This window comes from Cavia porcellus, unplaced genomic scaffold (genome assembly GCF_034190915.1).
Source record: "Cavia porcellus strain 051 isolate PalLab524CR breed Dunkin Hartley unplaced genomic scaffold, mCavPor4.1 scaffold_11, whole genome shotgun sequence".
In the NCBI taxonomy this organism is placed as follows: Eukaryota; Metazoa; Chordata; class Mammalia; order Rodentia; family Caviidae; genus Cavia; species Cavia porcellus.
Window position 1 is genome coordinate 30,882,727 of NW_026947494.1, and position 12,217 is coordinate 30,894,943.

The following is a 12,217-nucleotide window of genomic DNA, read 5'->3' on the forward strand; positions in this document are numbered from 1 at the left end:
GATGAGGTCTCAGTATATTGCTCAGGCCAGCTTCTATCTCTTGAGCTCACATCCTAAGGGACCTGTTAGTGACCTTCCAGAAGTTCCATCAAGGCACCAAAGAGCAGCTGTCATTCAGTTTAAGCTTAGTATCGTTCTGTTAGTACAGCCATTTTCTAGGCCAATTCCAAATATATCTGTTTAATGTTTATATAAATATTTGCACAGGAATTAAATAAACAAAAATTATTTTACTAAATCTTACCTATGCATTATATACTTTTATTGCATTTTTTCTATTTTATTGGGCTTTTAAAAGTAAAAATTATTTTAATTTTTAAAAAACTAAGCATTTAAAAGGTTCAACAATAAATCCAAACACTTATGCCCCTTTTTAAATTTCAATTAAGTTATTCTTTAAAATAGTTTTTTAGTCTGATGATAGGTAAAATCATAGTCTGTTTTATCTTTTACATGTTCTCACTTCTAAAAAGAGAAACAAAACAATTTCTAGATTAAACATTTATCAATGAAAGATGGAGGGAAGCCCCAGAAACTGAAATTTACATTAACATTTTCAAATCTTAAGTATATATGGGGGAAAAGATAATATATCTTTCTTTTTTTTTTTTTTTTTTTTTTTTTTTGAGGCAGGGCCTCAAACTCATGGTGGTCCTCCTGCCTCAGCCTCCTGAGTGCTGGGATTACATGCATGTGCCATCATGCTCAGCTAAAATAATATTTTTTTAATATTGCAAATGGGACAGAAAATAAGGCAAAAGAAAGATTTACCTTACCTTGTAGCTCTAAATACACTTTCATGCCATCGAATTGCTAGAAATGTTAGCTTCAGACATTCCCCAGAATAAAAAGTAAATGAACACAAGCAGCAGTCTCCAAATAACTGTAGACAAATCAAATGTACTTTTATATAAATATAAAATTAATCTGAAAATAACTCAAGATGTAAGAAATATATTCTTCCTCATCGTAAGTAAAATAAAATAAATGGAAAATATTGGACCCCTGCTTGCATTTTTATTCTTACATTCAGCTTAAGTCTAAGAAATTTTTTTCTGAGTCACAAGTTGGGGGTGGTGGCTTTGCTGCTGTAGACAGAACCCAAAGCCTCATGTATGCTCTGTCACTAAAATGCACACTGTCACTAAGCTACACCCCTAATTCCTCAGGTTGCAGTTTACGCTCTTAAAAAATGCTACAAAGGGCACCAAAACAAAATTAGACCATTAGTTCTGTTTCTTCTGTGGCACAATAGGGTAACTGCTGATTAAAACAATTTATCATATATTTCAAAACGACTAGAAAAAAACAGCACAAAATTTCCAATCCACAAACATTACTGATGTTTTAAAAGATAGAAATAGTTATTATTCTTATTTGGATATTATATTTTGTATCTGTTTATCAAATTACTATTATTTGCTCCATAAAGATATACAAATACCTTATCTCAAAAAAAAAATTAAAAATATTTGTGGTTATAACTGAAAAGATTTGTATATAGGTGATTTTTCTTTTTTATATTTATTTTTTCTATTTTTATATTACAGCAGCTGAGAGGACAGTAATAATACATCAAAATGTAATTTCTAACAATGGATTAAGTAAAAGACTTTGGTCCATATATAGACAACCAAGCAGCTATTTTAATGTTTTATTTTTAGTTAATAAATAAGTGATATCGGATTTCATACAGCTCGAAAAATAAATAAATAAATAAGTGATAAATGACTTATTTAGTATCACTAATTCTGGCTAAATTTAAAAAAACATACTTTAAATTAGAAAAAAGAAAGAAAGTTCTACTTTTCTTTTTGGTACTGGGGATGGAACTCATGACCTCGCGCTTGCCAGGCAGGTGCTTACACAGCTGAGCTAAATCCCCAGCCCGGAAGTTCTACTTTTAAACCACATTTCTTTTTTTCTTTTTGTGGCACTGTAGATCATCATGGGCAACTACTGTACTACTAGCTATACTCAAATCACTTTTAATAAAAGTCTTTAAACTGTGACCCAAAAAACATAAAAACATCTTTTCCATACAGTATTTTCACAACTACTATGACAATCAACAATGATTAGAGACACAGAAATTTGCTGTTATGCTCTTTAACAGGTTCCCAAGCAGGATCTGCTTTTAAAAGAGACTGAGATCTCAACTCCTGCCACATTCTGATTTAGGTTTTTGTAGCGAACCAGCCTGTCCTACAGGTCCCAGATGTCTGCCAGGGTGCCACTCATGGGGAACTAGACCCCCAGCCCTGCTCCCTCCAAATCCCCTTTTGCCAGTGCCACTTGTAGGTACCTAGTCTTGCTGGCTTGAATGAGGATGAAAGACAAACAGTCACAGAAGTTAGCACAAGGGCAGGCAGGGGGTTCCATGTGTCTCATCCTGCTTTTTTTCATTCACTCAGACATGGGCACAAATAATTAAAGTAACACAAGATTCATCTACCTTCCAATATCCATTATTACATGCTCAGGTAAACAATTTAAGTTCAGCAGTACTGACTTTTCTCTAGAACCTGCAACTTGCAGTCGCCTCTGCATGTTGCTCTGCCCTCACAGAGAAGGCCAATTAGGCCTCATTCACCACTGGTCTCCCACAGGTTTTACCTCATTTTTTATAAAAACAGCATTCACTACAGCTTCTTTATCTTCAGTGGAAGGCAAAAGAACTGCTTCGTCAGGTATTATCTGGGACCACTGACCCACCAAAGAGGAGCTTTTAGAAGGTAAGATATTCTTTAATTCCAGATATTCCCAGAGATATATGCATCCTGAAGCTGATATAAGCAGAACTCTTTTCCCATTTCCAGATACATACAAGTGTAGTCTTAAACAGCTTGCTGATTAAAAACAAACAAAAAAACCAAATTAAACCTCTGAAGACTGAATTCACCCAACAAAGTACGTAATTTATCTATTCAGGCACTAAAAAAACATATTATCATTCAGCATGTCAGGCATGTAATCCCAGCTGCTTGAGGCTGAGGCAAGAGGATCACAAATTCAAAGTCAGCCCAGGCAACTTAGTAAGACCCTGTCTCAAAAAATATATAGATAAATAAAAAAGCCAGGATGTAGCTCACCAATAGAGCACTTGCCTAACACACAGGCCCTGGGTTCAATCCTCTAGACTAACACACATACAGCACAAATAATGAATTGAAAATAATAGCAACAAGTACTCCTTAGATGGCATTAAAAACTCATTGCTGTCATGGAAATAATAGGCATGCCAGACATTTTTTTCTGAAGTGGAATCTATGTTTCACAGATAAATACCACCAAAGCATACATATATAACAAATAAAAATGCATAGAGATATACATATGCACACAGAGATACATTTTCAAAACAGTAATAGGAAAATGTTTCTTCCTCTTTTTCTTTTATTTCTCCCACTTCAGCCAATTTAAACAAATAAAATTCTCACCTACTGCAAGTTTAATCATTTCCTTAGGCTTTTCAGTTACTTGTATAGATTTCACACAATCTTGATCTTTGTTCCAAAGGAAAAGGTCCCCTTTGGCAAGTACCCCAGCTAGCCAGGCATCTGTGTTAAAAAATGAAATGCAATTCTTAATCAAAATTTCCCTCACTATTATCCTAAACAATGAAAAATATGGGTAATCTAGACTTTTAGAAATGTCAATATTAACCATTACTGGACGTTGTCAGGACAAAAACATCCTTTAACAAAGGCTGCAGACTTGGGATCTTCTTTGTTTTTCCTGATAGCAAATTAATTTCATTTATGAGTTTGTCATCCAAAAGAAAGACAGCTTCATTCTCCTATGAGACAAAACATGTAGAGGACTTAAGTAACTGGTCTAAATACTAGCCAAGAAAGTACAACAAAATAAGATTTAAGAAAGATTTTAATTTTGTAGTATAAATCATAAAATAAGTATTAAAGTTGATATCTTATAGTAACCTACAGATTTTTCATTCTATTTTAGAATATTTCTTGGGCTAGGGGTATAGCTCAGTAAGGTAGTATTTAAATTTCTTTGAGTTTTCACATAAGAGTGTTTTCTGATTCTGCAAGTCAAAGTGGATTAAGTGAAGTTTAATCTCTATCAATTTTAATTGTAGTATGAGCAAATTTTAGAAATTCATAAGCCCTTGACTCTAATTATTATTATTTATCTACAAAAAGTAAGCTGTTTTGAATTAATCTTGTTTCTCAGTACAGTGGTCCTCAAAGTACCTCTAAGCTACCAGTAGCATCGAAAACTTGTTAACAAGCAAATAACCTAGACTCACTCCAGATTGCTGAGTTTGAAACTTTGGTGGCAGGACCAGCCACCTGATAGCTTTAATAGCCAGATGATTCTAATGCATCATAAAACCTGAGAAATCATGTTCCAAGCAACTGAATTAGTTGTACAATTTCTCACAGAAAATGTGACACTTCAATACACAATTCTAAAAGAATTTCACAGGGTTGCCCACTTTTCCTAAGGTGAGGAATCCATAATATATATTATAAATGGTGCTCCCAGGATATTAACTTATGGCCCATCTTTCCTGTCCCACCTCTGAGAACATTTAACAGCAAACTCATGAAAATCACAATAGAAGGAAACACTGTGCTTGACTGTTCTATTAGGGGAAGTTCAGGAAATTAAACATTCCCTTCTGATATATATTGTATCAGCCTTTTTTTTTTTTTTTTTTTGAGACAGGGTCTTGTTATATAATTCAGGTTGTCTTGAACTCATTATGAAGCCCAGGCTGGCTCTGAATTCACGGTGATCCACCTGCTTCAACCTACCAAGTGCTGGGATTACAGTCAACCTATTTTTATATAAAGGAGAAAAATTCTCAAAAAAATTTCTTCCTACACAAAGTACTTATCTTTCTAGAAAATTCATTCATTCATTATGGTACAAATGAAGCACACCCTCTTCAGATGTCAGATGATCCTTATGAGAATGGTGTTTTGTTTCTTTAAGGCTATAGAACATTTATACATCTATAGAAAAAACACATACTTAACATATAAAAATGGTTCTGTATTAATAAAGAAAAACTTACATGTCCCAACCAGGAAATTCTCGGCCAGGGTCTTTTCTGCTTGATACTTGTTGATGTTAAAACTTCTAATTTTATCTCCATGTTTGTTAAGGTACCAATGACCAACTAAGCAAAACCAAGATGCTGTAAATAACAGTAATAATAATAAATAGCCCATATTGACTACAGATTTTAATTTAGAAATTTTATAGTTTGATAATTACTTTTCCTCAGTTCAACTGTTTTTTAAGGTAAGAAGTTGACAATGAGGGCCAGGGATTTAGTTCAGCAGCGTAAGCATCTACCAGGCAAGTGCGAGGTTGTGAGTTTGATCCCCAGTACCAAAAAAAAATTGACAATGCATTCAGTATCTCATCTTAAATAGGAAAAATGCATTTGCTTTCATAACATATTACTTCTTAAAACACTGAAGATAAGCATGACCTAGGGAAGATTTGATGATAAAGTTTCAGACTGAATTTTGCAAAGATGGCCACAAGAACACAATCATCTCATATCCTCTTACTGTGGCTGTGATACTTTTCCCCCGAGTCCTATGACCTATGTCTCCTCCCTTGACAAGGAGCCAGTTTTATAACTATTTTGACCAAGAGAAGTTATCGTACAAATTTTCCAATATTAAATCATAAAATGTAATGCAGGTTCTGCCCTGCTCCTCATTAAGCCCATTACCACATAAGTAGTCAACCTTCTGAGCCTACCAAGCTAAAAGAAAGTCCATCACTCATAAAAAAACCAAGCCATGCCATACGTGGTGATGCAGCCTGTAATCCCAGTACTTGGGAAGCTGAGGAAGGAGGAGCGCCATGAGTCCCAGGCCAGCCTGGGCTACATAGGAAGCTGCAGGCCAGCCTGATCTGTCCCGTAGACCCTGTCTCAAAAAACAACAACAACAAAACAGCATCACTTACACGTAAGTCCCTTGCTACGTGTGAGGACAGTTGTGGTACATAATAAGAAAAATGTTAGAGCCCAAGGAGAGTGAAAAGGACTATCAGGTGGGGACCACAGTGGGCATGCAGAGTCAGAGCTCAGGTAGGGTGAGGGCAACATAACCTTAGAAGAATGATTCATTATTGGGAGAACATTTAGAACAGTGCGAGTAAGCACAGAAATCATTCCGAAAGGGAATCTCATTGACCATATTGAGATAAATTTGAACATCAAAACAAATTATAGTAATGGATGAAAACACAAAAATGAGTTCATATAAGTAAATAGAATGTTTGATTAAAGTGGAACAATACATGGGATCCAAGTAGCTTCTCATTTAACCTAGTGATCAAAACAAATACTATCAAGGAATGGAAGAAGTCAAATTATCATTGTTTGCAGATGATAGGATCCTCTCCATAGAAGACCCAAAAAATTCTACCAGAGACAGAGACTCCTAGAATAGCCAAAATCGGTAGCATATCAGGTACAAATATCACTAGTGTTCCTGTATACCAATAATAAAAACATCATAAAGGTATTAAATGATACTATCTACTATAGCACCAAGAAAAATTAAATACTTAACAATTAATCTAACCAAGGAAGTAAAAGACCTTTACAACAAAAACTACAGTATTCTGGAAAGAAGACATCACAAAATGGAAAGACATTCTCTGTTCCTGGATAGGCAAAACCAATACTGATGGCTATATTTTCAAAACTGATACACAGATTTCATACAATTCCAAGCAAAATAGCAATAGCATTCCTCACAAAACTAGAGAAGGCAATCCTAAAATTCATACAGAACTGGAAGAGGCCTAGAATAGCAAAAAAAAAAAAAAAAAAAAAAAAAAATCCTAGGCAATATGAGCAAAGCAGAAAGCATCACAGTCTCAGATTTTAAGTTCTATTGCAAAACTACAATAGTAAGAACAGCATGGTCCCACTATAAAAACAGACTTGTGCATCAAGGGAATAGAAGAGAGGATGTAGAAAGAGCTCCAGGCACATTCTGCTATCTAATCTCAAACAAAGGAGCAAAACTGGAGGAAAGATAGCCTTTTTTATTTTATTTTTATTTATTTAAAGATAGCCTTTTAACAAACATGGTGCTAGAAGCTGGCTATAGTGGCATGTGCCAGTAGTCCCAGCACATGGGAGGCTGAGACAGGACTGTTGTGAAAGTGAGACCAGTCTGGGTTAAAAAGTGAGCTTAACACCAGCCTGAACTGCATAGTGAGACCTTGTCTCAAAAAGACAAAAAACAAAGTGAAGCAAAACAAAACAACAAAAACCCACAACATGATGCCTTTTTAAAGATTATTAGGTGAGCAAAGTAAAAGAAGTTAGCTAACTCATAGAAACGACCAAAAAAAAAAAAGCCCTTATGCAGGAAGATCAATGTACAAAAAACCAGTAACTGCCTAGTGCATTCAATAATAAGAAACTGGTGGGGACGGGGATTTAGCTTAGCGGCATAAGCACCTGCCTTGCAAGCAGGCAGTCGTGAGTTTGATCCCCGGTACCAATGAAAAGGAAAAAGAAAAAAAAAAAGAAACTGTTTACACATTTTATGGCATAGCTAGAAAAGTAATATGCCTATGAAATATGTTTTTAATGACATAAGAAAATGAGTAGAAATCAAGATGAGACGGCTACTGCACTCAACCGGCTCAGCAGGTCTTGGCCTGCATGCGCCCTCAATTCTGGAAACTGGCGGCCAGAGGTGAGTGTCCCTGCACCATCCAGAGCCCCAGGAGTTTGGGATCATTGCTCCCACCAGCCAAGGAACTTCAGCATCCTCCCACACTCGAGCAGCCCGCAGCCCGCAGGCCTTGGGCCTGCCTGCCCTACCCCCACTGACCCTCTCTCAATCTAGGGGACTGGGCAGCCAGAGTCCCAGAAACCAAAGGCATAGAAGAGGATTTCCAACAGGCCCAGGGGAAGCTTTGGAATAACACTTGAAACACAGAAATTTAGGAAAATGACAAAACGAAGGACCAAAATACAATCTCAAACCTCCAGCCCATCCCAAGAAACCTTAGGAGTTATGTACATAGAAGAAAATATATGCCTTACACCTGAAATACCTGAAATAATAGCAACTGAAATAAAGAAGCAACTCCGGGAACTTAAAGGAATTCAAACTAGAAATAATCTCCCAGGAAAAGAAAAAATGATAAAAGTAATGAAAGAGATGCTGAACATATCTAAAGAAGACACAGTTAAAAAATTGGAGGAACTAAACAAAAAGGTAGAATGCCTAATGAACAATGTAAGAAACAAACAGAATACATAAAGCAGATGCAAAGAGACATACAGGAAATCAAAAATTCCATTGAAAGTTGTCAAAACCACCTCAATGAAAGTGAAGATAGAATTTCAGACCTCGAAGACAGGATTGCAGCTAGTGAACAGGAAAGGCAAGATCTTTTAAAAATAACAAGGAATCAGGAAATAACAATTCAATAACTGCAAGATGATGAGAAAGATAAACAATATACAATTGATAGCGATAAATGAAAAAGAAGGGGCCAACATAAAAGATGTCCCCCATAAAAGAGGATATTTAGAGAAATAATAGCGGAAAATTTCCCAAACATGAGAACGGAAACTGACATCAGGATCAGTGAACCATACAGAACTCCAAATAGTCATAACCAAAATAAAACTACACCCAGACACATAATAATCACCATCCCAGTAATCCAACATAAGAATAGAATATTAAAAGATGTCACAGAGAAAAGAAAGATCACCTATAAAGAAAAACCTATCAGAATCACAGCAGACTTCTCAGCACAAAGTCAAGAAGAGCATGGAGTGAAGTATTTTAGATCCTAAAGGAAAATGATTTCCAACCTAGACTGATGTACCCTGAAAAACTGTCCTTCAAAACAGATGGAGAAATAAGATGCTTCCATGACAAAGAACAGCTGAAGAACTTCATGATCACCAAACCAACCCTGCAAAGAATACTGAAAGACAATTTAGATATACTTAGGAAGAAACCACTAAGCAAAGCAGACAATTAAACAGAACAGAAAGATAACATGTCAACAATAAACCAATATATAACACTTATAACCATTAATGTAAATTTGGTCTCAATGCACCAATTAAAAGAAACAGACTGGCAAAATGGATCAAGAAACAACATCCAGCCATATGCTATCTACAAGAAAGGTATCTAACCCAAAAGGATACTCACAGACAGAAAGTCAAAGGATAGAAAACAATACTTCATGCAACAGGAACCCAAAAAAAAAGCAGGGGTAGCTATTCTGCTTGCAGAACTTCAAACCAAGAATGATCAGAAGAGATAAAGAAGGTCATTACATACTGGTTAGGAGAAAACTTCAAGAGGAAGAGATAACAATCTTAAATATATATGCACCAAATTCCAGAGCACCCAGTTATATAAAGCAAGTATTAACAGAAATGAAAAACCAAATTAGCAATAACACAATTATAACAGGAAAGGACAGACCTTAACACCAAGGGACAGATTAACCAGACAGAAAATCAGCAAAGAAATAACAGAACTGAATCACAGCTGGACTTGACAGATATATACAGAGTGTTCCATCTAGTAACATCAGAATACATTCTTCTCAGCAGTACATGGGACATTCTCTAAAATAGACCATATACTAGCCTACAGAACATATTTAAATAAATGCAAAAGAGCTGAAATTATCCCATGCATGTTATCGGATCCTAGAACCATGAAATTAGAAATTAATGATAAAAGATACTGCAAAAATCCCACAAACACATGGAAACTGAATAACACACTCTTGAGCAATCAGTGGGTCACAGGAAGTTAAAGAAATTAAACAATACTTACAAGCAAACCAAAATACAAATACAACTTACTAGAATGTGTGGGATGCAATGAAAGTTGTCCTCAGAGGAAAATTTATTGCACTGAGTTCCCACATCAGGAAAACAGAATGAATACAAATAAATAACCTGATGCTACACCTCAAACATCTAGAAAAAGAAGAGCAAGTCAAGCCCAAAGCCAGGGAGGAAATTACAAAAATCAGAGCAAAAATTAATGCAATAGAGACTAAGAAAACAATTCACGGAATCAATGAATCAAAGAGTTGGTTCTTTTTTTTTGTCTTTTTCGTTTTTATCGGTACCAGGGATCAAACTCACGACTGCCTCCTTGCAAGGCAAGCTGGGGCTAAATCCCCAGCCCCAAAGAGTTGGTTCTTTGGAAGAATAAATAAAATTGATAAGCCCCAGCTAATCTTATTAAAAAAAGGAAAGAGGGCTGGGGATTTAGCTCAGCGGCGTAAGCACCTGCCTTGCAAACAGGCAGTCGTGAGTTCGATCGCTAGTACCGATTTAAAAAAAAAAAGGAAGAAAAAGTTCGAATTCATGCAATAAGGAATGAAAAAGGTGAAATCATTACAGATTGTAGAAATACAAAAGATCATCAACACCTGTTTTGAAAACCTCTACTCTCATAGGTTTGATATCACAGAAGAAACAGATTCCTAGAAATATATGAAGTACCAAAGCTAGGTCACGAAGATGTAAAATTGCTGAATAACCCAATTTCTATTGATGAAATTGAAAATGTAATTAAGTCCTTATCACAAAGAAGAGCCCAGGCCCAGACGGATTCACTGCGGAATTCTGCAAGAAATACAAAGGAGAATTAATGCTGACAATCCTCAAACTCTTCAATGAAATTGAAAGGGAAGCAATCCTTTCTAAGTCATTCCTGGAAGCAAATATTACCCTACTACCAAAATCAGAGAAAGACCCAAACAAAAAAGATAACTACAGAAAAATCTCACTAATGACCATAGACACAAATATTCTCAATAAGATGTCAGCAAACAGAATGCAGCAAATCATCAAGAAGATTATATACCATGACCAAGTGGGATTCATCCCAGGCATGCAGGGATGGTTCAACATACGTAAATCAATTACTCTAATCCACCATACCAATAAAGTCAAAAGTAAGAATCACATGATCATTTCTATAGATGCATAGAAAGCTTTTGATAAGGTCCAACATTCATTCATGATAAGAACCTTACAGAAAATTGGAATAGATGGTCTTTACCTCAATATGATAAAGGCCATCTATGACAAACCAACAGCCAGTATCCTACTAAATGGCCAAAAACTTAAGGCCTTTACCTTAAAATCAGGCACAAGACAAGGATGTCCCTTTTCACCACTCCTATTTAATATAGTACTAGAAATACCAGCCAGAGCAATTAGACAAGAGAGAGAAATAAAAGGGGTAAAGATAGGAAAAGAAGAAGTTAAATTATCATTATTCGCAGATGACATGATACTCTACACAGAAGATCCGCACAACTCCATTGAAAGACTCCTAGACAGAATAAATTCAGCGATGTACCTGGATACAAAATCAATACTCAAAAAAAAAAAATACTGTTTAAAAAAAAAAAAAAGCTGGGCGTGGTGGCTCACCCCTGCAATCCCAGCACTCGGGAGGCTGAAGTGGGAGGATTGTTGCGAGTTCAAGACCAGCCTGAGCTACAAAGTGAGCTCAGGGCCAGCCTGAACTGCATAATGAGACCCCATCTCAAAAGACACACACACACAAAAATAAATCAATACTCAAAAATCAATAGCATTCCTATACAGTAACAACAAAAATCACAGAGAGAGAAATAAGAGAAGACATAACTTTCACATTAGCAATCAAAAAAATGAAATATTTAGGAATTATTCTCACAAAAGAAGTGAAAAATCTATATAGGGAAAATTATAATACACTGAAAAAAGAAATTGAAGAGGATCTCAGAAAATGGAAAGACATCCCTTGCTCATGGATAAGAAGAATAAATATTGTGAAAATGGCCATTCTCTCAAAACTGTTATACAGATTCAATGCAATCCCAATAAAATACCATCAACATACTTCATAGATGTAGAGAGATCATTCCTCAAATTCATCTGGAACCAGCAGAGACCTAGAATAGCAAAGACAGTTCTAAGCAGCAAAGGCAAGGCAGGAGGCATCACAATCCCTGACTTGAAGGTATACTACAAAGCAACCATAGTAAAATCAACATGGTACTGGAATCAAAACAGAGACAAAGATCAATGGAACAGATCAGAAGATACAACCACAACTACAAACACACTCAACCACCTTATCTTTGATAAAGGGGCCAAACATGTTCACTGGAAGAACAACAGTCTCTTTAATAATAAATGGTGTTAGAA

General features: G+C 35.8%; 1 protein-coding gene across 9 annotated transcripts in view; it reads right to left on the bottom strand.

Annotated features, from left to right (window-relative positions):
* Window positions 1-12,217, bottom strand: part of Cplane1 (ciliogenesis and planar polarity effector complex subunit 1) — a 129,437-nt gene that overhangs the window by 97,860 nt on the left and 19,360 nt on the right. For 6 of the 9 annotated variants that reach the window (XM_063258081.1, XM_063258082.1, XM_063258084.1 and 3 more), the window contains exons 2-6: window positions 5,048-5,170; window positions 3,667-3,799; window positions 3,441-3,560; window positions 2,617-2,849; window positions 777-883 (exon numbers count right to left, since the gene is read on the bottom strand). In XM_063258081.1, the coding sequence (XP_063114151.1) occupies window positions 777-883; window positions 2,617-2,849; window positions 3,441-3,560; window positions 3,667-3,799; window positions 5,048-5,128 (674 nt within the window). In that variant the 5' untranslated portion in view covers window positions 5,129-5,170. Of the gene's footprint in view, window positions 1-771; window positions 2,850-3,440; window positions 3,561-3,666; window positions 3,800-5,047; window positions 5,171-11,909; window positions 11,962-12,217 lie in introns of those variants that run through there. The other 3 variants (XM_063258079.1, XM_063258085.1, XM_063258087.1) reach the window with 3 other exon arrangements.